At 46.2% G+C, this 24527-nt stretch overlaps 1 protein-coding gene across 1 annotated transcript in view; it reads right to left on the reverse strand.

Moving 5' to 3' along the window:
* Nucleotides 1-15071, reverse strand: part of RYBP (RING1 and YY1 binding protein) — a 45343-nt gene extending 30272 nt beyond the window's left edge. The window contains exons 1-2 of the mRNA XM_075762452.1: nucleotides 14840-15071; nucleotides 13780-13905 (exon numbers count right to left, since the gene is read on the reverse strand). Of these exons, the coding sequence (XP_075618567.1) occupies nucleotides 13780-13905; nucleotides 14840-14871 (158 nt within the window). The 5' untranslated portion in view covers nucleotides 14872-15071. The remainder of the gene's footprint in view (nucleotides 1-13779; nucleotides 13906-14839) is intronic.
* Between the last annotated feature and the right edge of the window lie 9456 nt (nucleotides 15072-24527).

Here is a 24527-nt window from a genome sequence, read left to right on the forward strand (position 1 = left end):
CCACCTAGCCAGAACCAGGCAGGCAGCTCCAAGAAGCAGCTGGAGTCAAGCTATGCTAACACAGCCAAGGAAGATTTCTTCCCAAAAGCCATCTTTAAATTGTAAGAAAAAAAGACAAAATTTGGTCTCTCTTGCATCTTCGTCATCACAGGTGCTGAAAGGGTTCAGCGATCAGCTCCCAGACCCAGCAGACCCCCTCCTCGGATGTATGCTCTGCCTTCGCCCTTCCCGTCCGCTCTGCCAGCACGAATCTTCCTTGCAAGCTCCAATGCAATTCTACATGCATTATTTATCCCTCTTGCTAAGTCATGCAGTGGGATAATTACTTAACTATTGTAATGATATTTTGCAATGGCTGTACTCTATTATTCTAATTGATTTTCATAGGATTGCTTTTGCTGCATGTTTTAAGCACAAGAGCATACTTTCCTGGAGTATAAATAAAGCTAAGTTTTACATTCATTTTAAGCCTAAGAGCTGGATGTCAAAAGTGAATTTTTAGGACAGTATCAATGTTCTTTTAATTAAAACAATGTTCCTGTATTACTCAGATTTTTGCCATCTCTGCTAACAACCACTGAAGACATGTTTTTTCATAAGTCTAATGAAATACAAGAATAGTTATTAGCTATTTGTAAGTGTTAATCACAAAGTTTTTCCCTTCCAATAGGATGTTCTTTTCCTTGTAAGTCTCTTCTCTAAGACTTCAGTTAGCATAATTACCAAACATCTGAAAGGTGAGAGATCTGCAACTTTTTTCTCTACAAACTAAAAGCTTAAGTCAAAACACATTTCCCTATCTTGCTCAACACCCCATTAAATTTTACTAAGATAAACACTCAGCTTAGGACTGGAGAACCGTTACAGTAAAACACTAGATAAAAATCAGTCCTTTCCATATACTCAACACGATATAAGCTACAAAGCAGAGCAGCCCAATTAAACAATTTATGTCTCCCTACCCCCAGATTATTCTTCAGGCTATGCATGATGTAAGATATATTTGTAGAAGTCTCGTGAAGCAATGAATAAGATTTCAAAAAACACAGTAGTCCCAGTTGTTCAAAACTGGTAAGAAAACTTTTTTTGCCTCAAGCCCAAAATTCTTGCAAGAGGAGCCTTACTTTAAAACCTGCTAACGATAATACTCTGACCTAGAGCAGGGAGGAAAAGCAGCATGCCACTGATAACCGACCCATCTTACCTACTAATAATCTGCTGGCTATGTGAGCAAAGGTATGGATACAACTCCGTGGGAAAGGAATATAATTTTTTTAATCCAAGTGAGCACATAGGTATATGAGAACTAGCATATTTGTACACTAACGTCCAACTCAAGAATTTTATATGGTTGGCAGTAGAAAGAATAAACTTTAGACAGATGAGACACATCAAGAACTAAGGCTCCACAAAATTTGATGAATATATTGGACTTTCTGGGTATTTTTTTTCTTTTGGCTTAAAAACAAGAAAATGTTTTGGTCGCCATCTATGTCACTTACTTTAAAAAAAACAACAGATCCAAAGTTTTATCAGTCTCAGCCCCTGTTCAAACTTTAGAGGCTCCAGGATGACTTAGAGCAACGAGCAATCTGAGTCGTCCTCTGCTTACACAGCCCGAGTTCTCCTCCTGAGTCTCATTTAGGGCTTTATACAACACAACTCATTTCTCAATTCTTTTTTTATCTCCCTGAAAAAATAATAGTCTTGGAACAAAGCAAGATCACAAAAGATAACTGTGTTAAGTTTCATGTCAACTTATTCCTTTTCTTCTTAATGCACCTGTCTCAGAGGCCTGATCCAGCCCTTACAGCTGACGACAAAGCGCTGCGCTGACTTCTGCAGCCTCTGGACACGATTCAGAAAAATCAATGCAAAGAGCAAAAGGTCACATTCTCCACCAGCATCGACTACCTGTTGAACCAAGACAGATTTGCAAAATCTGAGCATGCTCAGAAACAAAGCAACCAACTGCTATTAAACTGATTCCTTAGCATGGCGTCCATGTTCCCACACCCGTGACTAAGTAAACCTGTTCCTTATGCTGCATGCCTTCATGTAAAAAAAAAAAAACAAAAAACCACTCATGCTTGTGACAGACTTTTAAAAACAAGTCAGTGTAGTACATAGCTGTACAATTTCATAGCTTTGAATTCAGAGTGCCAGTGGGAAAGTAAGTCTGGCTTACAAAGAGAAAAAAAAAAAAAGGCAAGAGGGGGGTGAAAAAAAGCTAGAGATGGAAATAAAACCAAACTGCTGCTAGGTGTTATCCCTCACTCTGCCTCCACATTAGGAAAAATCCTGAGAACTGGCACAGAACTGTAACAGGTACCTTATTACAGACCTTTTCCATGACTTGTTTGACATGCCTGGCTGTTGGCAGACGTAATGCCTCTTCCAAGCACAAGCTGTGAGTCTGTCCTCACATTTTAAATCTCCATAAACGCATACACTGAATGTTAAGGTGATATTTCCCGTACATTTACATAGTAGGTATATGGCATATGGGCACGATGTTCTACTGCTCTGTTTGTTGTTGATTTTGATATCAATTGGTTAATTTGTAATTGGAAAAAATGTCATCCTCTTCATACATACAGGGAGATTTCTGCTTATTATAAAGTTTTACTATCACTGCTTTGAATGCTGGTTAAATAGCATATCTCAGCACAGCAGCGTAAATTCCCAGCACACACTTATACGTTCACAGTTGATGCAACCTGGGAGTCTAAACGAACCCTTTGTAGGTCTAAACTTCTGAATGCAAATGCGTGGTCCCAGCTTGTAGAGGTGCTGTGAAACTGTCACTGTCACTAAGTCATTTAATGAACCTCAAAATTTCACAGTTTGAGCTCTGGTATTACAGAACATCCCTGTGGATAGCCCCGCAGTCCCATGGATGCTAATAACACTCTCTCAGATACATTAGATCTTTTTGACCTCAGAAGTTAAGCAACTTAAAACTGACTTGAGTCACATCCGGTAATAAGTACTTTAATTAATGACTCTTAATTGCTGCCAGAGTACGGTATTCCCACACCCATGATTAAGCATGATCCTTACTCTGCTAACCCACATGTAAAATTGTGCAACTCTAACAAACCCATGCCTTCAGTACCCACAGAGCACACAGCTGCGCCTTTCCTTTGGTGCTTCAGGAGTGAAGACATCACTGTACGCAACAGTGAAACGAAGTGTACAAAGTCTACCCACCAAGCCGTTCCAGCAGTTTTATCACCACCTGCTTTCTTGCTGCACTTGCTCTTATTTTTGAAGGATTATCTATACAGTTCAGAGAAACGAAGATAAACATTGTTTTTTTAAGTCTGACTTCATGTGCAATTTTTGACAAGACATTTCAGGATTTTGAAGTTTTTTTCCAAAAGTTAACTTTACCTCCTAAAAGCCATATGCATTCTCACTACATTTGCTTTACAGACAGGTAAGCCTATGCACATGAGTTACCCAAGTGTCCTGAGTTCCGGTAAGTTAAACAGGAGGGAAGGAAGTCCCCACAACAAGCAGTGCCCTGGCTGTCACCTCCCCGCTTGCAGCCCAGTGTACAGAAACACCCGCCAGCCAGAATAACACTTTTCTGCAAACAATTATGATTTTATTGTGCGTCACACGGGAATTCACCATCTCTGGACACCCAGACACTGCTTATGCAAGGTTTGCAGCCCTGTATCCCGTAACAGGAACGCTCCTGCTTGCCCCGGGGAAAGCCCACGCCAGCTCCTGATGGGACCACCACTACACCACCTCCTCTGAGAGGCAAGAACCCCAAAAGGAGCTGAGCAGCCGTGAAGAAACAGCCCCTTGCAGGTTAACTTGTCCGCCCTGGGCAAAGCTGGGGGATGCCCACCACGCCTACCTTTAAGCTAACTCATCACTGCCGTCGCACAACAGCACACCACCCAGCCGTCCCTTGGACAACCCACCTGCCGCCGCTACTGCACGCTTCATCTTTCACTTTGACAGAAACCCAGCACCATAAGACACTATTAGAGTAATTTCTGCAACCCACCAGCTTCACTTTCAAGACTTCTCCTCCGATTAAGACACACTGTCCTTCAAATCCCACGCTGGCATTGGGCAGCTGCATCTTTCCTACACAAGTCAAACTACTTGTGTGTGACACCAATAACACACACAATTCCCCCAAAAGAAGTCACCATTTTTACGACAAGTAGTTTTATATGATACAGGTTTATGAATTGCTAATATCATGCTGAACTGGAAACATTTCCTAGAGCTTATTAAATATTTTTGTTCAATTGATCCACACCCATGACTGTTACAGATAACAAATGAAAACGGTTTTGTTTCTCCGTAAAGCACCTGTAATAACTGAGCAATAGCAGCAAACAGGCACCAAGCAGAGCTTCCTTGCCCTATTAGCATTACAGAGGAAAGCCTCCCCTTCTGCTGCTAATGATGTGCTCTACCCTGTATCCCCAGGAGACAAATGACTGCACTGGCTGATTGACTCCATCATAAGGCCATCGTCCATCAATGTATTGCCTCTCTTATTGAAATCTCATCTCGGGAAGAGAAAGTGCTCAGTACCACTTCCGAAAAAACAGTGAAAGCACTTTCAGAATAAGAGCTCCAAAATATATAATTAAAGCCAAATGTTTCAGCAGAAACACACATTTCCAACAACCTGAACATATATGCGTGCTTTGTCCAACCAGGGCAAATAAGATTTATGTCTTTCTGCTAATCTAGATGATTATTACTTTATTTTTAAACAAAGGACTTAAACATCTACCATAGACATAAACTTCTTCGTCAAATTAAAACACAGACAGTGAAATACAACCATACAGATTAAAGAATAGCAGCTTGAGGGTATTTAGCTAGCTGATTTGCTAAGGGGTGAATGCCAGCCTCTTTTACACAGGCTCAAATCACACTAACATCATACTATCCCCATTGACGTCTGCAAATAGAAGTGAGAGAAAATATAAATCCTTCCATGTATTTCTTTAGTACATAGACAGTTGTTTTGTATGGGGTTTTTTTTTTGTGTTTTTTTTTTTTTGTTGTTGTTGTTTGGTTTTGTTTTTTTTTTTTTTGTTTTTTTTTTTTTTTTACAAAGGGCGTATTCCTATTCAATTAAGAACTACCTCAGTAATTCCAAAAACACTGCACATTTGGGAGTGGGACCAGGGCATGGGCGGTAACCCACACTCAACACCTATCGGGGAGCATTCTGATCAGCTTTGCAACATCCCTGAAGCCCCCAAATCCTAGTACTTCTACATCCTCCATCCACCTCCCCGATTTGACCAGGTTAAGTTGCACATGAATTACCCAGACATAGTCCTACCTGCACAAAAATAATTTAGTTCAGGAAAAATATCTCTGATTATAATCAGTCTCATGTCTGTCTACTCAACAATATAAATGTGAAGAAGGCAGCTTTATCTCAGGCAAGATGTTTTGTCTTACTTAGTACCCCTGCATGTTACAAGCAATCCATCATAACTCTGAAATCCCAGAGAACAATCTGCTTGAGAAAACACGTCTAAACATTTATTCCTTGTTTACCCCTAACAGAATCTAAAACTGACTTGTTTTGCTTCTATTTAAAGACAACCAATCTGATAAGATCCTCAAACTAAAGTTTCTAGAACTCCTGAACATATTCCCATGTAGACTGTAAATATAGTTTCTGGAAGTTTGCACCTCCATATAGGAACTGACACAAAGCATACACTGTGCTTACTTAAATATGGAACATTTCAGCTCTCAGCAAATCCCCATAAAATGTATGCTTCAAAATAGTTATCAGTCAGAAGGTTAAAATCAATATATTACAAGACTTCTGTTCTAAAGAACATAAGTATCAATTTTTAGTATTTTAATCCTTGTAGCATAGGGGGTTACACTCCACAATCCCAGGCCAGCATCTTGAATAAGACTACATACAGTTCAGAATCAGGTCTCCTGGTTTTGTGATCCATACAACCCTTTTTTTGCATGCACTTCCAGTATTTCTGATTAAAGGTACACTCACAGCTAATCTTCTATTAACTTTCAGAAACACAGGCAGCATCTTCAGTAATGAAATACTGAAATACTAAAACGATGCCCAGTTTTAGCCAATCAGTTTTGTTTTTCCAAAGGAGTTGAGTTTCACCTGACTCCAAAGATATCGCTTTACCAAGCAAACAAAACCCACCAGGCCGGCAAGAAGTGATGGTTTCCCCCCCCATTTATATTTGAGCCAGTCAGAATTAAAATCTTTCCAATATTTAACAGGCAGTGAATTTGCTGATGTACCAATTAGCACTCTGCTACAAAGAACATACTCCTAATTAATAGCTGGCTTATGGAAAGAGCGATGTTAAGGATTTGGTCATACCTCCAGACATACCAAAGAAGTGTGAAAGGAGCTCTGGCTGATATAAAGAAAATCTGTCTGCACAAAGAGACAATGTATTTAGCATGTGTCAGCTGTAAAAGGAACTTAGGTAAATGTATGGAGGTATTTCCACATAATTTCTGTTGTATCGTGTAATCCTGGACATCTGCTTAGGGTAGGTCAGCTTACTCAGTATTTGTGGCTGCTTTTTTTGGCATGTCCTTAATAAACACAAAGTGACAATAACAGTAATTTGCCATTACCTGTCTGAAACACACACACTTTAAATAAACTCACAAACCCTTCTGTAAGACACCTTCCCTCTGGAAATGTCCCAATTTCTCCTTTTACCTTGTGAACGAGGCCAAAAAAAAAGATGTAAAGTACAGCCACAAAATAGAGGCACAGAGAGAGTTTGTATGAATCCTATTTCAAGTCAGAGCTACATGTTACGAAACTCCAGCGCACCTTGCGAGTGACCTACATTGCGGGACTGGAACCCACTAACCTACAGAACCACCCGAAATCCCACAAAATAGGTCAGTGGGTTTCCTCGTAAGAAGAATTACACAGACAAGGAGAAATGCACATAATAAAGGACAAGCAGAGTACATCTTTCACTTAACGTAGGAGCACACTGAAACCCTATCTCTCGCCCTGCTGCCATATTACTGCACACATGCAGGACTTCCCACAAGTGCTGTGAACTCCTGTGCTTCTCACCAAGGGACCTTGGAAGAGCCTGTCTGCTCGTTCAAGCCCGATGGAGCAGGGAGAAAAGGAGCAGCACCGCAGCAAGGAACAGTGAGCCCACAACAGCAAAGTCACTTAATTCACATTGCTAATGCAAAGTGAGTCTCTTGGCAGCCAGGGTACGAGTGACACCTGATTCAGGATCATCGGTGAACAACCCTGGAGTTACAGCAGAGGTATCCAAGCTATAGCACAAAAGCTGAATGTAGCCAGCCAAAATAATCCACCTAGACCACAGCACATTTCTTGACTCCTTTCATCCCTCATGGGTGTTGGGTCCCATGCATTTTTTTCAGAGACCTAACAGTTCAGCCCCACAGCACCACAAGCTGCTGGGGAACACCAACATGCAGCACGGGGCTGCGAGCCAAGATCCCAGAGGGGCCAAGGCTGGCTACATCTACCACCGCCCTGCTCTCAGCTATTGCTCCAGGCAACACTGCACACTATTTGCAGTGCAAGTAATGTCCCACTTACCAGATGAACCCACATCAGGGTGCAAATACACAGGCCAATCATGCAAATGCAGCAGCCCCTCCGCAGCCAGCTGATGGGCACATGAAACAATCAGGGCAATTAAGAAAGGCACGCAGAGAAAGTTGCTCAGCATTCCTCTGCCTACCACATCCCCACGAGGAGCCGCCAAGAACGAGGGCCAGTATCCCAGTGGACGCAATGTCTTTACAGCAATAAAAGAAAGTTGCGTGCCCTCTCCTCCTACACGCATATACATACTTTGATTTAGATTCCCGTCTCCCAAAAAAGCAGTCTATGGAAGAAGGGAAAAATGACTAATATGCAGTGTGGATATTATCAGTGATAGATTAACACACTCAGTGTCACAGTTTATCAATTAGATCTTTACACAGTCTCCAACAGACAGAGATAGATCTTTAAACCTTACCATCCACAATCCTTTAACTCAAATGGGTAGCCCACACAAACACTGTAACACACCTTAACCACACTAAAAATTTTTATTTAGTGTGTTATTTAACATAAAGACTCTTCTCCCCCTAATAAAAAAGCACCCCAACAGGTATAGCTTTTATTCCCTAATAGGATCCTATCCAAGTGGTAGAAGCAAAGTACCTACGGTGTTTGTAACCTACAGCATTTCAGGCCCCAAAATTTGGCAGCCATAGTGAAGGGGTACTGCCAAGGTGGTGCACATCAGTGCTGAGAATCCTCCCTGCTGAGAATGATTTCCCAGAGGTGCTGAGACCCAAGAGAAATCCTGGGGTGATGGTACTGAGATCATTAATGCCAGAGCCAAACATCAGCAAAGAGCAAATCAGGACACAACTCTCATTTCTGTCAAACAGCAAAAGTACAAGACACAGATCTTAGGCCAGTGTTACGGTTGCACCAGGATGACAGGTAACAGCTGATCTGAAGCTGAACAGCTTCACCTGCTCAGATGAAGGCTCACAGACTAACTCTATGCCAGACAAAAAACATCAGTGTAGCATGAATCTGTACCAGTAGTCAGTTTATAATGGATCAATACTTCAAGTCCCATGGCTGAGGCACCTGGAGCCCTGCAATGAGTCATGAAGTCAAACTTACTGTATTGTCAAGTCACAGCCCCAGAATTTGGGGTTTGCTGCGAACCATCAGCATTGTCTGCTTGTAAAATGCTAGGTTTGCAAAGGGCTTGTCCTGTCCTTAGCTCCCATGCCCTGGTGCGTTTGCCAGGCCTAGCAAGAGTACTCCTCATCTACAAATTCAGAAAACAACAGCTAATTACTTTTAGACAGTGCTAGTAAAGAAGGTATGAGACAGAGGTCTTCAGAACTCCTTGCACGTGGGCAAACATTTTGCAAATAGGTATCGTGCATTCCAGCGCCTAGAACTACCTCAGCAGAATTAGGCTGCCCCCATCCATTACCAACAAAGCAGTCCCCAAGGGGGCACATCGCCAGGAACTGGACGGCCCCACAGAGGACTGGCATGACCCCAGGCTGGTACAGACCATGCTCTGCTCCACCTGATCCAACTGCCATTCAACTTCAGCAATCAACAGCAAAAACAGGGACGATTTAGCCATAGATCTAAATGGCCAATTAATAAAACAAATATTCCAGAGTAAAGGCAACATCCCTTCCACAACAGCTTTTTCCAGACGAGTCATGTACTCCGTTTTTATAGAAAATAACCTACTTAAAGGCCAGCTATGATGCTAAATAAAGCCCACCTTAATGCAGGTGAAAGCTATTTAACTTGAAAGAACTGAATGAAACCACTTTGCTTCCAATCTACACCACAGCTACACACCAAAGGAAGCATTTTTAGAACGGTCCTGCAAATCCATGGCAAATAAGCAGGGCATATATTAGTTATATGGAGGTCAGGATCATGAGCGTGATTCCTCATTCCAGGAATAGCAGGACTATCTGGTGTCTATTCTGGTCAGCCCAGCTTGGATGCAAAACAAGAGAATACTTTTCAATAGTGACATGGACAGTAGCGTATGTCCTTCAAGGTGCTAGCTTAGATCCTGCCAACATGCAAAGGAATCTTCTGGAGAACTGATGGGGAACAAAGGCCAGTACACATCTGAAAAATCTGTTCCACACAAGAGAAAATTCATTTTAAAATTATGGTGAATAGTTTCAGCTTGACCTCCTCTCAAAAGAAGGGCAGAAGAGGGATACACAATTGATGTACACTCCTTGAGCACTCCACAATGAAAGGTACGTCCAAATCGCTTGTTGCAAAATCCAGACTATGCACTTTGGGTGTACAGGTATTAGCAACAAATACAACAGAAATGGTTACTAACTGCGTGGCTTGTAGAGGACATACACAGTACAAGTTGTTAATTTTGTACTTAAAAGTCCCATTGTTTTGTTAATTTGCATGTCAGACATCCAGTTGTTGCTCTTGCAACTTCCACTGACTTTTTATAGTGCATTTCTCTGTAATCAATGCATATTCATGATAGAGGGAGTGAAGTTCAGACAAGGAAAGCACTTATCCTAAAGTTAGAGAAAAATTAACATCAGAGAAGCTCCATCACCTCACAGTGTTTGCCTATTCATCCAAAAGGAAAGATTCCAAAAATAGTAACTACCTCTGTGAAATCAAAAAGAGGGGGGGGGGATATTCTTCTTCACAATGATGTCTGAAAGCAATCTCACATAGAAACACTCTGGGCAGCCGCGCCTGGGAGGAGAGAGGAAGCTACAAGAAGAGGTGTACAGGAACACAACATACGGAAACCATCAGAGAACCAAAGGGGAAGAGGAGCAAGAACACCATTAAGAAAAACAAATGGAAGTAGGAAGTCATCATCTACCCTCAAACAGGAACGCACAGATCCCCATAACGGGAAATACAAGGCCAAATTCCGCCCTCAGACTCCTAGGAAATCCAAAGTAAACTTTCCTTCCGCATTTGAAGAAGTAATGGATATTGGAAGGAAATGTGTCCATGGATTAAACTTCCCAGCAGAAGTCTGCTCCAGTGCACAGGAGCTGGTGGGGCTACACCAGAGCAAACCACCAGAAGAGTTGCAGGACACAAGTGGAAGTGATGGTTCCCTGCGCTGTTACACCAATACGAAAACCTCCAGGAAAGAACACAAAACACATTACCCATTGCTCTCTCCCAAGCTAGCCAGTTAAATCATCTCACTCAAGTGAACATTATGTTGAACGCAGCTTATGTATTTGCCATGATCCTTGCAGAAGGAGGACCGTAGAAAAATACTTGCCTAAATAGAGCATAATAAAGTTTAATCATAAAATAGCAAGAATAAAGTTGAGGAAAGGGAGTTAGTGACATACTGTAACAAATCCAGTATTCAACTAAGTACTACAGATTTAATGTAATCTTTGCGCGACAACTCCCAATTCTCTTGAGATGGATTTGACCTCATTTTTATTTAAAAGTGCAACTGAAACATTTATAAACAGCCCTTGAAAAAGTATTCAGGTGCAATTTAACTGTTAAGCATCTACAGTGATTTTGACTTGGCAGGTCAACTCTAAAACTGTGTTTGAAGCTCATTTTATGAGATCCTAGGGAAAGGGGATAGTTGGATCTGAGAAAGTAAGACTTCTAACCACTGCCAGCCATCCCTCCCACACACCAACGGATTATATCAAGTCTGAAAAAATATACACACGGTGAGAATTAGCTAATGTCCTAACTAGTTCTCAAATCAAAGAATATTTATCAGCCAAAGTAAATTCTACAGCAAATAACTGGCTTCACAGTGGAAGGGAGAGGGGGAAGTAGGTCATACCAGATCTTAATTAAAAAAACTGGGTATACTGTCATTGCACACAATAATTTGATGAAAACCAGTTGCCTCACCACATCTATGATGTCTATCTTTCACTACTTCATTGAGTTTTTTTAAAAAGTGAGTTTGATAAATTTCCGGTAAGTGTTACTGAAGCAAGCCTTAATGAAACAAGGCAATTTTAAATGTGGAAAAGTGTCATCAACTTGTCAAACTGCAACTTAACAGTCAAGCTCATCAGACACATTATATTTCAAGTAATAAATTATCAATGATAACTCATTAAGTATCTTTAAGTCAGTCATTTATTTTAAAAATTCTGAAGAATTTCCCCTGCATCAACTCGTACGTCACATACTGTTAACACCCAAAGCAATACCACAACAAAGAACTCTGACCTCCCAGGTCTTCTCAACATACGACACTCACTCACAACATTCAATCACTCCTGCTTTTGGTTATATTTATTCATAAATCATATAAGTATGCAAGAAGACATGATGGTCTATTGAATATTTTAAATACTTTCTCAGATTCTACAAACAAAAGCAAATTAAAAAGCAGCAATAATGAATAGAAAGCTGATGAATTAAATGAATTAAAATTAGAAGCCATTCATAAGGGTCCATTAAAAGCTAAATAGAAGTACAATGTTCTAGACCCGAGGATCACATCTGCAAGTAAGGCTGGCTACAGCTCTTAACCTGAAATCACCAACTACTACCCTTTTTAAGGGTCATTTACAAGAAAAAACATCCTACTACCTCAAACAGTTTGAAAATTATCATTTAAAAAAAAAAGGGCACGTGGGAGAAAGCTGCTGCTCTCAAAATGAACATCAGCATGGTGGCCAGAAGAAAATGATTGAGCTGGATAGAAGATACAACCCATATGGGCTCCTACATCTCATTAAGGCTCTCCTCCTACAAACACCCATGCACATGCTTGACGTGACGCTGTGAGAACTCTCGGTGACTGCAAGGCTACGCGCTGTAGTAGCACAGTTAAATACCAGGCAACTGCAGGATCAACGTGTTTCACCTGAGCCAACGGGGAAGCCAATGAAACAGAAAACCACAGAAATCAAGCATGCTGTGAGGGTTTAGTTGCATGACAAAATGAAACTGAACAAAGCAAGTGAAGAATCAGCTGTAGATGTGTACAGAACACTACTGTCCCAAAAGCTCGACCTTATGGAATGCTATAACTATGCTATTTTAAATTGTTTCAACACCTCTGTATATTTTGTAAAACGCACAGGGATACTTGTAACCAGCATGCATCATAACACACGCTGTGAAGTACCAGGGTGCTCTGTTGCCGTAACTCAGGGCATTTCAATGGCCCAAAAGCACGCTCCCCATTAAAAATGTAGGCACTTCACATTGTCTAAAGCACAGTGCGAACAATGACCGACCGAACACGCTTTCACCTCCTTTGTCAATCAAGTCAAGACAGCCAAGTCATGCAAACAGCCTGCTGATGAGAGCATCTCAATACACTGCTTCACTCAAAGGAAGAAAATGATGCTTTTCACAATGGAAATCTTACGGACTACTTCCCTGGCACAGCAGACCAATGGGAACTCATATTTGGAAGATACAGTATGAACAAAATTTAAGTCAACATGGTAGAACAAATGAGAAGAAAGAAAAAGCAGAGCACCACATGCTTGTTTAAGCACCAACTGGTATTTCCAGGACAAACTTTCTGAACCCATTAACTGGGAGAGTGCAAGTTTGGGTTGTTTTCGTTTTTTTTGGGGGGGGGGGGGGGTTAGCTTAAATTAACTACTGTTATGTCAGCTTCACCATCTCACAAAGATTTCCACAGTTACTCAATGTAAGGTAATCAAGAGAGAACTGACAGCTAAAGCTTTCAGAAATCCGCACCATTCCAACACTGAGCACAAAGCCGATTCCTTTCGGATGACAACAGACACCGAGAGATCAACATCTCAGGAAGGGAGTTGTTCTTGTGGCATCTTTAGTTTCAGCCGTTTCCCTTATTGCCCCCTAATCCTCAATCATTTCTACTCCTGAGGAAAACACAGGTAAATCTCCACCCAAACCACAGAAAACAGTCCGCCCCAAACCACAGTCAGAACGTATCTGGCTGCCTGCACATCTCCAAGGGGTCCTCCGTACATCAGTGACAAAAAAGCACAGAACAACAAAAAGATTCAGGTCGCTGCCACATCCACGAAACATGTCTTCCAGCTCCAATTAAACACTTGAAAGAGAATTTTTAAAATCCACGAGCTTTTGTACGGGGACAGAAGGGACTGCATCGGGGGGGAAGGGGGGTGCAAGCAGCCGATATCTGGGCAACAGCAAAAAAAATCAACAAGTCAGCGCAGCCCGGTGCGGAGCGAAAGCCGCCTTGAAAGGTGCGGACGTACCTCGTGGAAGTGCCTTTCCTGACATCGCAGATGCTGCATTTGAAGGCTTCGGCGCTGTTCCTGAAGGTGCACACGCTACAATCCCAAAAGCCTTCGTCGGCTGCAGGTTTGGCTTGCCTTTTCGGCCTTGAGGAGGGGGAGGGAGAGGGGAAGCGTGTGTGTGTGTGTACGTGTGTGTTTGGGGAGGAGGAGAGAGGCGGCGGGAGGAGGAGAGAAAGAAAACACACATATGAGAAACCATGTTACAGAGCCCCGAAACCCAGCGCCTGCTCTCACCGCCGCTCTCCCCCCGCGCCCGGGAACAGCCGACAAACACCTACCGGGGCCGGCGCCCGGAGAGGTGCGGTGCGGCGCCGCGCTCCGCCCCCGGCCCCGCGCCGCGGGAGGGCCCAGCCGGGCCGGGCCGAGCCCAGCCGGGCCGGGCCGGCAGCCTCCCCCGGCGCCCCCCGCACCGCGGCGGGGGCCGCCCCCCTCCCTCGAAGGGAGGGTGGGAGAGAGGGTGGGAGAGTTTGAAGGCTGGGAGGCGCGTTCCCTCCTCCACCTTGTTAAACCTCCCTTTGTCTGGGAGCAGCGAGTGCGCGGAGCGGGAGTGCGAGCGAGCGGAGCCGCCATGGCTGCTCTCACACCAGACCAGCCCTGGCACCGGCGGCAGGCAGGGAGACACCGGCACTCCTCCTCCTCCTGCTGCCCTTCCACGCTCCCTCCATCTTAGGAGCCTGCTCCCTCCCTTCCTTCCTCCCTCCCTCCCTCCCCGCCCGCAGCTCCCCCCCCCGCCCCAGCCCCCCGCGTACCTGGCGGGGCGGCGCGGGCACGCCGCCCCCCTCCCGCGCACTCCCTCCATCTTAGGAGCCCCTCGCCGCCGCGCCCCCCCCCTTCCCCCGCGGCGGAGCACACGCACGCAACTACCAGCCAGGGGCCTACCCACCGCCATCCCCTCCCGCCGCGCCAGCGCCGAGCCGGGCCAGCCGCCGCCGGCGGGGCAGAAGCAGGCAGGGGCGGCCCCCGCGGCGCTCCCTCCATCTTAGGTGCCTCTCCCCGCGCCCCCCGCGCCCCCGCTCACCTGGTCGGGCTCTTCTTGTCGCCCATGACCATGGATCGGGGCCGCCCCTGCCCTGCGCACAAAGAAAGAGGCGAGGGGGAGGGGAGGGGGACGGGGCTGCCTCCGTCCAGCAGGCTCCGGCTGCTCCTCACCCCCGCGCCGCCGCTCCTGCCGCTGCCAGGCTCCGCTCCAGACTAGCAGCGCAGCCCGGCGCCCTCCCTTCTCCTCCTCCTCCTCCCTCCTCTCCCTCCCCGCGCCGCACGGGCGGGCGGAGCTCGCCGCCGCGCCGCGGCCAATGGGGGCGGCCCCGCCGCCGGCTCTGGCGGGGAGGAGAGCGGGGAGCGCCCCCCGCGCCGCGCCGCCTCCCCGACGGGTCCCACCCCCGCCCCGCCGCGGCCCCCCGCCCCCGGCCGGGAGCCCTTTCGGGCAGCGTCCCTCTCGCCCTCCGCTCAGCGCCCGGAGCGCTGCCCCCTGCACCGGGACCCCGCCGTGGCGGCAGGGCGGGCTCCTCTTAGGCGGCGGTGGCGGGTGGCCCCTTCCCTTCCCGTCCCTTCCCCCTCGGAGGGCTCGTCGCCTGCCCGTCCCCGGGGGAACGGGGCTGAGGCCGGCGGCGCTCCCGCCGGGGCCTGCTGCGGGCGGGAGCCCGTGAGGGGAGAGCTCGGCCGTGCGGCCCCGTCCTGCCCGGGCGGCGGGAGGGGCGGCAGGTACCGGTGGCAGGCAGCGGGGGGACGGGGGATGCGTAGGCCCGCTCCCTGAGGGGAAGGGCAACCGAACCGTGCCTCGCCCCGCCGTGCGGCTGCGCTGGAAGTTACCACGTAGGGCTGGGCAGCCGGGAGCGAACTCCTGGTCCCTGCCCTTTCCTCGGGCACGGGCTCCCCGTGCCTTCACCAATACCTCGGCCGCTCCCTTTAGGAGTTTGCTTTCCACTTTGGGTCAGGTCACTGGCTCGTACAGAAGCGAAGGCGTTTCAACAGCGCTGCCGCAGTCTTCCAGAAATGTTCCCGTCAATCCGATCTTTCAACTCCAACGAAAGCACAACCTCAGGATCTGCAAAACTCCCAAGGTGGTAAAAAAGTGGCATTTCACAAAAGGCGGCAGCCCTGCCCCGAGCTTGGCCTTGCTCCCCCCTGCCCCTTCGAGCCTGTGGAAACGCTGGCATGGCGGGCTGGACGGCGATGTGCCGGGGACAAGCCCTTTGCCATCTTTGATGAGCCACTTTTCGTGAGGGGCCGGCTCCTCAGCAATGAGCAGCTCGGGAAGGGCAAGGGTAATGAGCGATATGTAAAGACAAAAGTTGTTTCAACTGCTCCTGGCTGCATGAGAGCAAGCCCTGAAGGGCAGACATCTTTTCACAGTGTTTTCCCAATTTCTCAGTGGCAACTAAGCCGAGTTAACAGCTCCCACCAGTGAAGAGCAAACTTCATCCCCAGGCAAGGAACAGTGCAGACAGGAGGGATGTTTATGGGCTGCGCAGGGCTGTGCCTGGGGAGCGGAGCTGCAGGGCAAGGGTGAAGACGCTCTGAACAAAGTTAACCTATGGCTGAGTACAAGACAAAAATAAAAGAAAACTGCTACTTAAAAAGCAAACCAATGTAAGTAAGTGGCTTAAGGCAGGATACGTTCCTACCATGACAGGAGGAAAGCGTAACCGTATCCCACGCTTTAAAGCTTTAGTGATTTGGACACACTCACAAGCCACAGAGGTTTTTTCCCCTCCACCGATGCCCTTTTTAGCAGTCAAATCATGCCGACAGGCACCTCTCGTATTTAATAGCTGCATGTAATCCACTTACCCCCAGCCTCACACAGGTAATTTAACCCTTGCTGGCACCTGCACCAACCGCTTCAACTGCAATTTGTACAGACGAAGACTTCCAATGACTTCTTTCTACGCCACGCAAATTCCCGAACAATACAGCGAGAAGCAGACATACTCCAAGGGCAGAGCTAAGGTTGCGCAATTATCACATGTAGGAAGTGTCATTTTCCCATTGCATCTGCTGTTTTCCAAACATTTTTGCTCTTTTAGATTACAGCAGTAACGTTTGCTTCGGGAATCTGTGTGGGAACAGTAACTCAGCAGTGCTCATGGGGTCTGGTAAGCGCACACGGAGTCCTGGTGTGAAATCCCTACCAGAACTTCATGGCAATGATGGTTACGGGGACAAGAAGAGCATCGTGTTTGGGGACAGGGTTAGCAGAGAACCTGAGAAGAAGCACAGAAAGGCCGAAAGCACTGAAATTTTGCCTTGGGAGGAGATGTGGGCATGGTCTGACTCCCGTTTTCTGCCGCAGCTGTTTCCCTTCACTCCCCATTGCCACGTTAAGCAAGAGTGACAGCCACCACAGTCACAGAGTAAGTTATTGTGGAAACACCAAGAAGCTACAGCTCATTTTTAGAAAGCAGTTTATCTCCTCAAAAAAGTTTCAGGGTTGCTGTTTTCTTTTCATAGCAAAAGTTGTTTTCTTTCCAAAAACCTACTACATCCTTTATTATCAATTCCCCTGGAAACCTTCCTTCCTCAGCAAATAACGCTTTCAAAATCACATGTTAAAAGCTTGGCAACCCAAGTATAGTGTGACTTCATTCAATCACGTACATGCAATTGGAGATGATCATTCCCAGTTTGTTAAACACTCCTCAAGCTGCAGTTGGGTGTCTTTGCCTTCATGGACGGTTCCTGGAAGAGCACCGTGTCCACCGGTGAGCTCACATGTTGATCCAGCCGGAGCTTTTGGGATGCGGGCAGCACTTCCCTGTTGGCCCCTCCAGACACCGATGCACCAAGACAGGAACCATTGGCAGAACTCAGGGCTGAAAATACAGACAAACTAAATGACAGCTGCCTTGGTGGGGTATTTCTTTCACATCAGGGTGTTAGCACAGTGAGTTATCCTGCCAGCCTCAAAATTCACTGAGGTGGCATGGGCAGTGCATCCCACTGAACATTTGGGGATTTTTAACAGAATTTGGGCTCTTGCATGCTCACAAGGCAGCCTTGGGCAAGTTATTTAGCACTTCTTCTCATTAACTCCAGCAGTCTGGAATTGAAAAGTGAAAGGAGTAAATTTCTAGGCTCACATGTGAATCTATGGCACATTTTCAAACCAAACTCATTCCAGTTAAATGTTTCGACTCCGCGGTACTGTTCAGTTGGTGGTAATTCCACCTGAAGAAATTCCCACCCTTGCCTCCAGAAGATGCCACTTTCTCAGCAGTGCCAACGGTGCGACTCCTTGCTTGAGAGCACTCTCAACTGCAAGAGGATCCTGTTAACCCACTTCTTTCCACCTCTCCCCTTCCCCCACCATGTGTATTTTTAACGACAAAAACCTTGTAAAGAGACACTGGTTCCAGATGCTTCCGGGGCACGACAAGAGACACAGCACGAGGCCAGGCACGCTCACAGCGGCTGGGAGAGCAGGGCATGAACCTCTCAGGCCAACCTGGCTGCCACAGCCTATGCTGGAAGCTTGTGCACAAATAGCTGTGCCCAGCAAAACTTTGGCTGTGCATCAGTACATCCTCCCTGTCAGGTACAGAGATGTTGGGGTGAGACAGATGGAGCATGGTTACCCCTCTGCACCAGCTCAGCATCCCCATCTCCCCTCCCCGAATTGTCCCTCACCCCAGCAATACCACAGCTGCTCCTGCTTCTTTGTTTCAGCCCCAAAAGCCACCGGCGGTCCGTACCCTCCACGGAGCAGCTGGCCAGGGATGCTTGGAGGCACATCCCCAAGCTGAGCACCCTGTTAACATCCTCTTCAGTACGGTGAGACCTCTGAAACCTGGGGTGCAGAGAGTGCAAGGATAATTCCCTGCACCTGGACCATTGGTATAAACGGATTTAAAAATAAACCAGGACGCTAGACGCGCAGCCAAAGTCAGTATTTGTGCATGGGGTTCAATGCCAAATATAAATATTAACTTGAGTTTCTCAGCCCCGTTGGTCACTGTGGTAAATATGCATTTTTGTAATTTTGCATCAGATCTGCGTAACTTCTCAGAAGTGACTGCTGTCTTGAACAGCCTGAAGTCTAACCACTGGTAAATGACTTTTCTGTGGATTTAATAAGGAATTTGTTACACAGGAGTTGGAATCAGGCTCAGGACACAGGTCTCTCTATTAGCTTAGCTGGAGCTAAAAGGATCAGAAGTGATGCTGCTGCTCTCTGGGGCAGGGAAGTTGCGTATCACCACACGATTAGCACCTTTTAGCAGAAGTGAGTGGAAAAGGAAATTAGCAATTGAGGGTAGAAATGGTGAACCAGCTACACTAGAGCACCTTAACAGCCAGTATTCATTTTGCGTGTCCTGCTGAAGGGGATTAAATGTGTTTGGCTTCCTTAGGTTTCCAGGATGAGGAGAAGACATCAAGGAGTGGAAGAAAAAGAGGCTGTGTGAAAGCCGGCAGACTTCACACAAAGTAGTATAATGTTTGCCGTACCGTGAGAGCATCATTGGCAAGGGAAGCAGGAGCCTATGCTCAGAAGCCTGGACGTCTTCACCACAAAACAAAACACCAAACCAGAAAGCATGCGCTGGCCAGAGACACTGGTGGCCAACTAACTGCACCCTCTCTTGCTTTCAAAGCACGGCATTCACTGCCATCGGCTTCAGGTGCTGACGCCGCTGAGAAGTCAGGAGGAAACTACTCCTGGAAGTCTCACTTAGCACTTGACAGCATCTTTAAAAACATGGCCCAGGCTGAGTTTGTAAGCTTTTGGGGAAAAGCATTGTGCTAGGGATGTGTAAACACAGAACTCGCTGATGGATGGCCCTGGTGCACCACAGAGGTTTATGCATGCTCCAGCAAAACATTCTGAGTTAACAAGTGTCTCGGATTAATACAGGGACACTAAGAGACTTCACTGATAATTGTGGGAGAGAAACAAATGATAAGAGTTACCGCACAGTGTGCCGTTTTCCAGATTTCAGTAAAGACTCGGAGGCACGTTCAGATGGGATATTTTTAGCTGAACTGGGAGCACAAGCATAGCAAAGTAGGCAAGGGATGAAGCAAGGAGAACCATGGGGCTGGAGGAAGATCATTGGTAGAGCTCCTCAGAAACACTGCCTTGGGACGAACATTACTTGATATTTTCCTTAGTGACCTCATTAGGGAAAGGAGGGGTTGTGCTAGTAAGCTGAAGATGAGAAGCAGAAGGTCACATTGGAAGAAGAGAATAACTGAGAGAGAACAAAATGGAAATGGGATGAAATACAGTGTTACCAACTTAGGCAGCTGAGTGCTCATAATAAAACTTTCTGACTTGGAGCAGAAGCTCGTTGGTTTGGCACACAGGAGGGAGAAGACTGTCGCAGGTGTTTGTGTGCTGCTGGTGTGACTTAGCTCCGGAAAAGGCCAGTCTCGAGCAGCAGGTATCAGAAGTACCAACAAATACCGACAGGGAAATGTATAATGGCACTGTATGGTGCACAAGCAAGATCTTGGAATTACCATTCTCCAGATGATTCTCCAGTTGAAGGAAAAAAAGCTGGGACAAGCACAGAGAAGAGTTTCTAGGATGATCAGAGGAATGGAAAGCCTAGTTTATCAGAGAAGCCTCTGCAAACTCAACTTACTCAGCCTAGGGAAACAAAGGCTGGGAGGGGATATGACCACTCTTTTAAAAATGCACTGGGGAAGGAGGCAGCACATCGCAGCATTGAAAGAGCTAGCAGACAAGAAAGAAGAGCACAACTGATCTGTGCTGGACATGTAGGCTGGAAACTAGACATCTGTTTCTAACCTTCAGAGGAGCAAGGAACAGAAACAGCCTCGCAATGGGAGGAGCAAAGGCACTCCATGTAAAGATGGACCTTGATCACTTACAGAAGGCATCACAGAGCGGAGCAGCTCACACGGTCCCTCCTGCCCCTGTGATCCTGCTGAGGTCAGACCCTACTGCTGTCATCAGAGGCCTGTCTCTCCCTCCTCACCCACCCACACCAAATAAGCTTGTCTGACTTGTTTCCAGCCAGCAGATCTCAGTAGATGCTCTCTCAAGGGAAGGGGAGAAGTACAGGGAGAAAAAAACTCTTCATCCAGCTTATGTGCCTAGAGATGGATTTCTCAGACTCCCAGGGATTTCCAGTTTGCTTCTACATGTGATATGTGTGTTTTTCCTCCCAGAAAACTTAAAACATCCTCTATTCAGCAAAATAAGGGTATTTTTAAAGTTTTCTTTTTTTTAATATAATCTATTTGTAAATAGTCTTTCATAGGAAGGAAAATAGTTTTAGAACTGAATTAGCAAGTGATCAAATGCCGACTATCAGGAACTTCAAACACCAAGCCAAAAACTTTCTATCAGAAACAGCCTGCTGAAGAATAACATAGTAGAAAAAGGATCTGAAAGATGAGGAGCAATATGCAAGCAACAGCCAGCGCCAAGAATCTCCAAGGTCTGCAAACCCTTAAAATGCCAGACAGACAGGAGTAGAAAACAGCCTGAAAAGGTAGAGAGGCATAAAAACCTCTGCATGCAACAATGTTAAATATAAAACTCGGCTGAGTAGAAAAGCAAGCCAACAAAAACTAGAGGCTCTAGCTAAGCATCCTGCACACTGTATTCTACAGATAGCAAAGGCTGTGCAATTTAAATCTGTAATCCCTTCCCAAGCAAAGAGGCTTTTGCAATAGCACAATCTGGATGTCACCAGCATATGAATAGGCATCTTGGGACTGCTCTGGAGAGCAGAGGTCAAAGTTTAGTGATGTATGTAGTTGTCTCCCTAATGGGTCTTATTGATTATTATCCATAGAAACAAGCAACGTCTCCAAATCTGCCTCCCCCTTTGTGCTAGATGCTGGCAACCAAGAAAAAGCACCTTGATCTTCTAGCTCCATGCCGTTTGTAGAACAGTGAAGCCTGGGATGAGTAAAGACATAAAGTTGCTGAATAGACTAATGAAACACAGCAAGTGGAAAACAGTAAATACATCTGTGTAACATCTGCATAGCAATGATATGTGGGAACACAGTGTCAAAAAATAATAGGTAATAAAATACAAAAAAAAAATTAGGATAACGTGGAGGGGGGGAAGAGGAAGGGAAACCAACAAGTCAATACTGCAATTAAATCACTTAAGTAAATTAAGTGTCGTGGAAGGGGCTGAAAAGCCCCAGTACGGATAGAGCCAAATTCACACTTGTCCAGGCACAGGTATCCCAGGGAGGTATCTTAAATATTGCAGTGAAATTGTCGTATCTGTGACACAAAATGGTGGTAATAAGTTGGTACCTTCACAGCACAGGCACAATTCTGTTGTGGAAACTTCAACGGGAGAGCAAAAATAGAAAAAGCACCAGCAGGACTGGACCGAAAGTACCAATGGTATTTTTTCCTATTCTAGCGAACACTGCTGCGGCAGCCAGCCGGCACAGTCCTGCGAACAGAGCCATCTCGGGTAGGGCACTGGGAACCCCCTTGGGGGGACACTAGGCTGATAAATAAGCAAGGGTAAGGGTGATTATCAGATCTCTTCAAACTTCCTGAGTTTGCAAGATAGAGCCAGAGAAAGGAGGCTCACTCTCGAGGCTTTGGTACTTCCACTTCTGGCTGCTGCTAGAAACTGGAAGTGGAAAAAAAAACCCCTAAAACAACCCTGTCTACAATATTTCAGAATCTCAGAAGAAATCCCATTTGGGTTCAGGGTTAGAAACCATCTCAGGTGGCAGGAAGGTCCTGGTTGTCTCTGGAAATGTTTGCCCACCTCCATAAGGAGACACAAGGCCATCAGGGCAGACCCTACTGATGCACTGCCTGAGATCTGGCAGTTTGCTCCATCCATCCTCACCCTCACCCATCTCACAGGCTGAAAAGGGGCAGAGGAGGTGGCGGTGCCACTGGGCTCCCCTGGGCAGCCAGGGACCCAACACTGGTGAGCAACAGCCATTTCCCACCGGTGCCAGGGCTATTCTTTGCACACCCACCCTGGCACGCAGAAATAAGGGACGTGGAAGAGCCTCCCCACAAGAACTCTGTGCACACACTCCTGCCGTCTCCTAGCGTGTCCTCCCTGCAGGACAGGGATGAAGCAAGGCTTTCTGCCCAGCAGAGAACCACGTAGGGGATTCCTGCTCCTGGCTCTGTGGGATACAGAGCTTGCTAGCACAGGTTATACAAACCTAGTTATCTACCTGCACGTCCTCACATTGACAAAGACGGGTCTGCACACCTGAAAAAGAAGAAAAGTATGTGAGTATAAAGCAAAGTATAGACTGGGTCGTCGATATTGAGGCCATAGCACAAACCAGATCAGCGGTGACTGCATTTACGCCAGTGGAACTGTAACAAGGTGATCCCAGACCCTGCCAGGGATGTCATTCAATACACAGCTAAGTCATAGAACAACAGCCCTGGCACACACTCAATTTTCTTACAGGTACAGCAAATTTGCCTTGCTCTGGGGCGTGCGAAGGGACCAGCTCCAGGCAATCAGAGATGCTGTGCTCTGTGCAGCTGGCATTAGGATCACCAGCATCTGGTGGGAATGCAGCTACGCAGGACGCACCAAAACAACAACAAAAAAGCCTCTTTTCTTGTAGAGTACAGCTGAATTCCCTTCCTCCCATTCCCTTAACAGATGTCAGAAAAAACATGAATGGCTGCAGCTCTGTGCTTGACTCACAGCTTTCACACTAGCTGCAGAGCTGGCCTCGTGTTTCTGAACCCAGTTCTGGAAGGTGTTTCTTTTTGAAAAGAAAAATAGAGAGAAATGAAAAAAAACCCCAACTCTTAAACACTTAATAGTAAACTCCTTCAAAAGGAAACTTGCTTCAAGCCAAAAAACATTTGCCAGGTTTCAACTAAATATGAATTTTCACGATGCTGTAATAAACACCTCAATATGGGGGTTTCAAAATGAGAATGCTGAGACAACTTTGCTCCAAGCAGTTCAAAAATATATATATAATATATAACTTCTTTTTTTTTTTTTAAAGAAAAATCAAACTACCCCAAGGAGACATTTTATGGTGCTTCAGATATATAGATAGATAGATAGATATAAAAAAATATATATAAAAAATCACAGAGAAAGCAAAATGAAAAGCCAGGGATTCATTTGTTGCCCGTCATCCCAGTTGTGCAGGAGGACGTAGGCAGGAGCAGGACTCTCTCCCCAGAACCAGATCGCAGGTCTGGCTGCTATTGCAGCAGATTAACCTGGGAGCACTACAGGAAGGAAGCGTTTCCAAGAGAGAGAAGTGGTCTACCACAGAAATGCTCTTGCAGAACCTACCTGGCCATTTTATCTTCTCTAGACCCCAGCCAGGGTTCCCGTGGACTCTGCAACACACAGTGCTGATTTCTGAGCCCAACGCCTCCTTCCCTGAGCAGCGCTCCAAGTGGTGCCTGCCACGGCTTTAGGCATCGGAGTGGCTCCAGCGAGGCTCTCCAGCAACTGATAGTGATGGCCCGAGCCATCAAACGTTCCTTGGGCTGGAAGAGTCTAAATTCTTGGCTGCTCAGATGTTGAATCGCTTTTCTTGCGCTTAGGCTGGTGCCTAAGGTGGGATCCTGAGAAAGCAGAGCTCTGGGTGTGAAGTGTGAGCACATCGATCCTTTCTTGGGGCCAAGTCTGGCTGCCTGCTTTAAAGACAGCTGCTGATTTGTTTTGGAATGTACGAAAATGCCCTTAAATCCAATTTAGGCATTAAGGGAAAAGAAGCCGGGAGTGCCGTATGGTCGCTTTGCAGCC

The sequence above is a fragment of the Balearica regulorum genome, chromosome 10 (assembly GCF_011004875.1).
Source record: "Balearica regulorum gibbericeps isolate bBalReg1 chromosome 10, bBalReg1.pri, whole genome shotgun sequence".
In the NCBI taxonomy this organism is placed as follows: Eukaryota; Metazoa; Chordata; class Aves; order Gruiformes; family Gruidae; genus Balearica; species Balearica regulorum.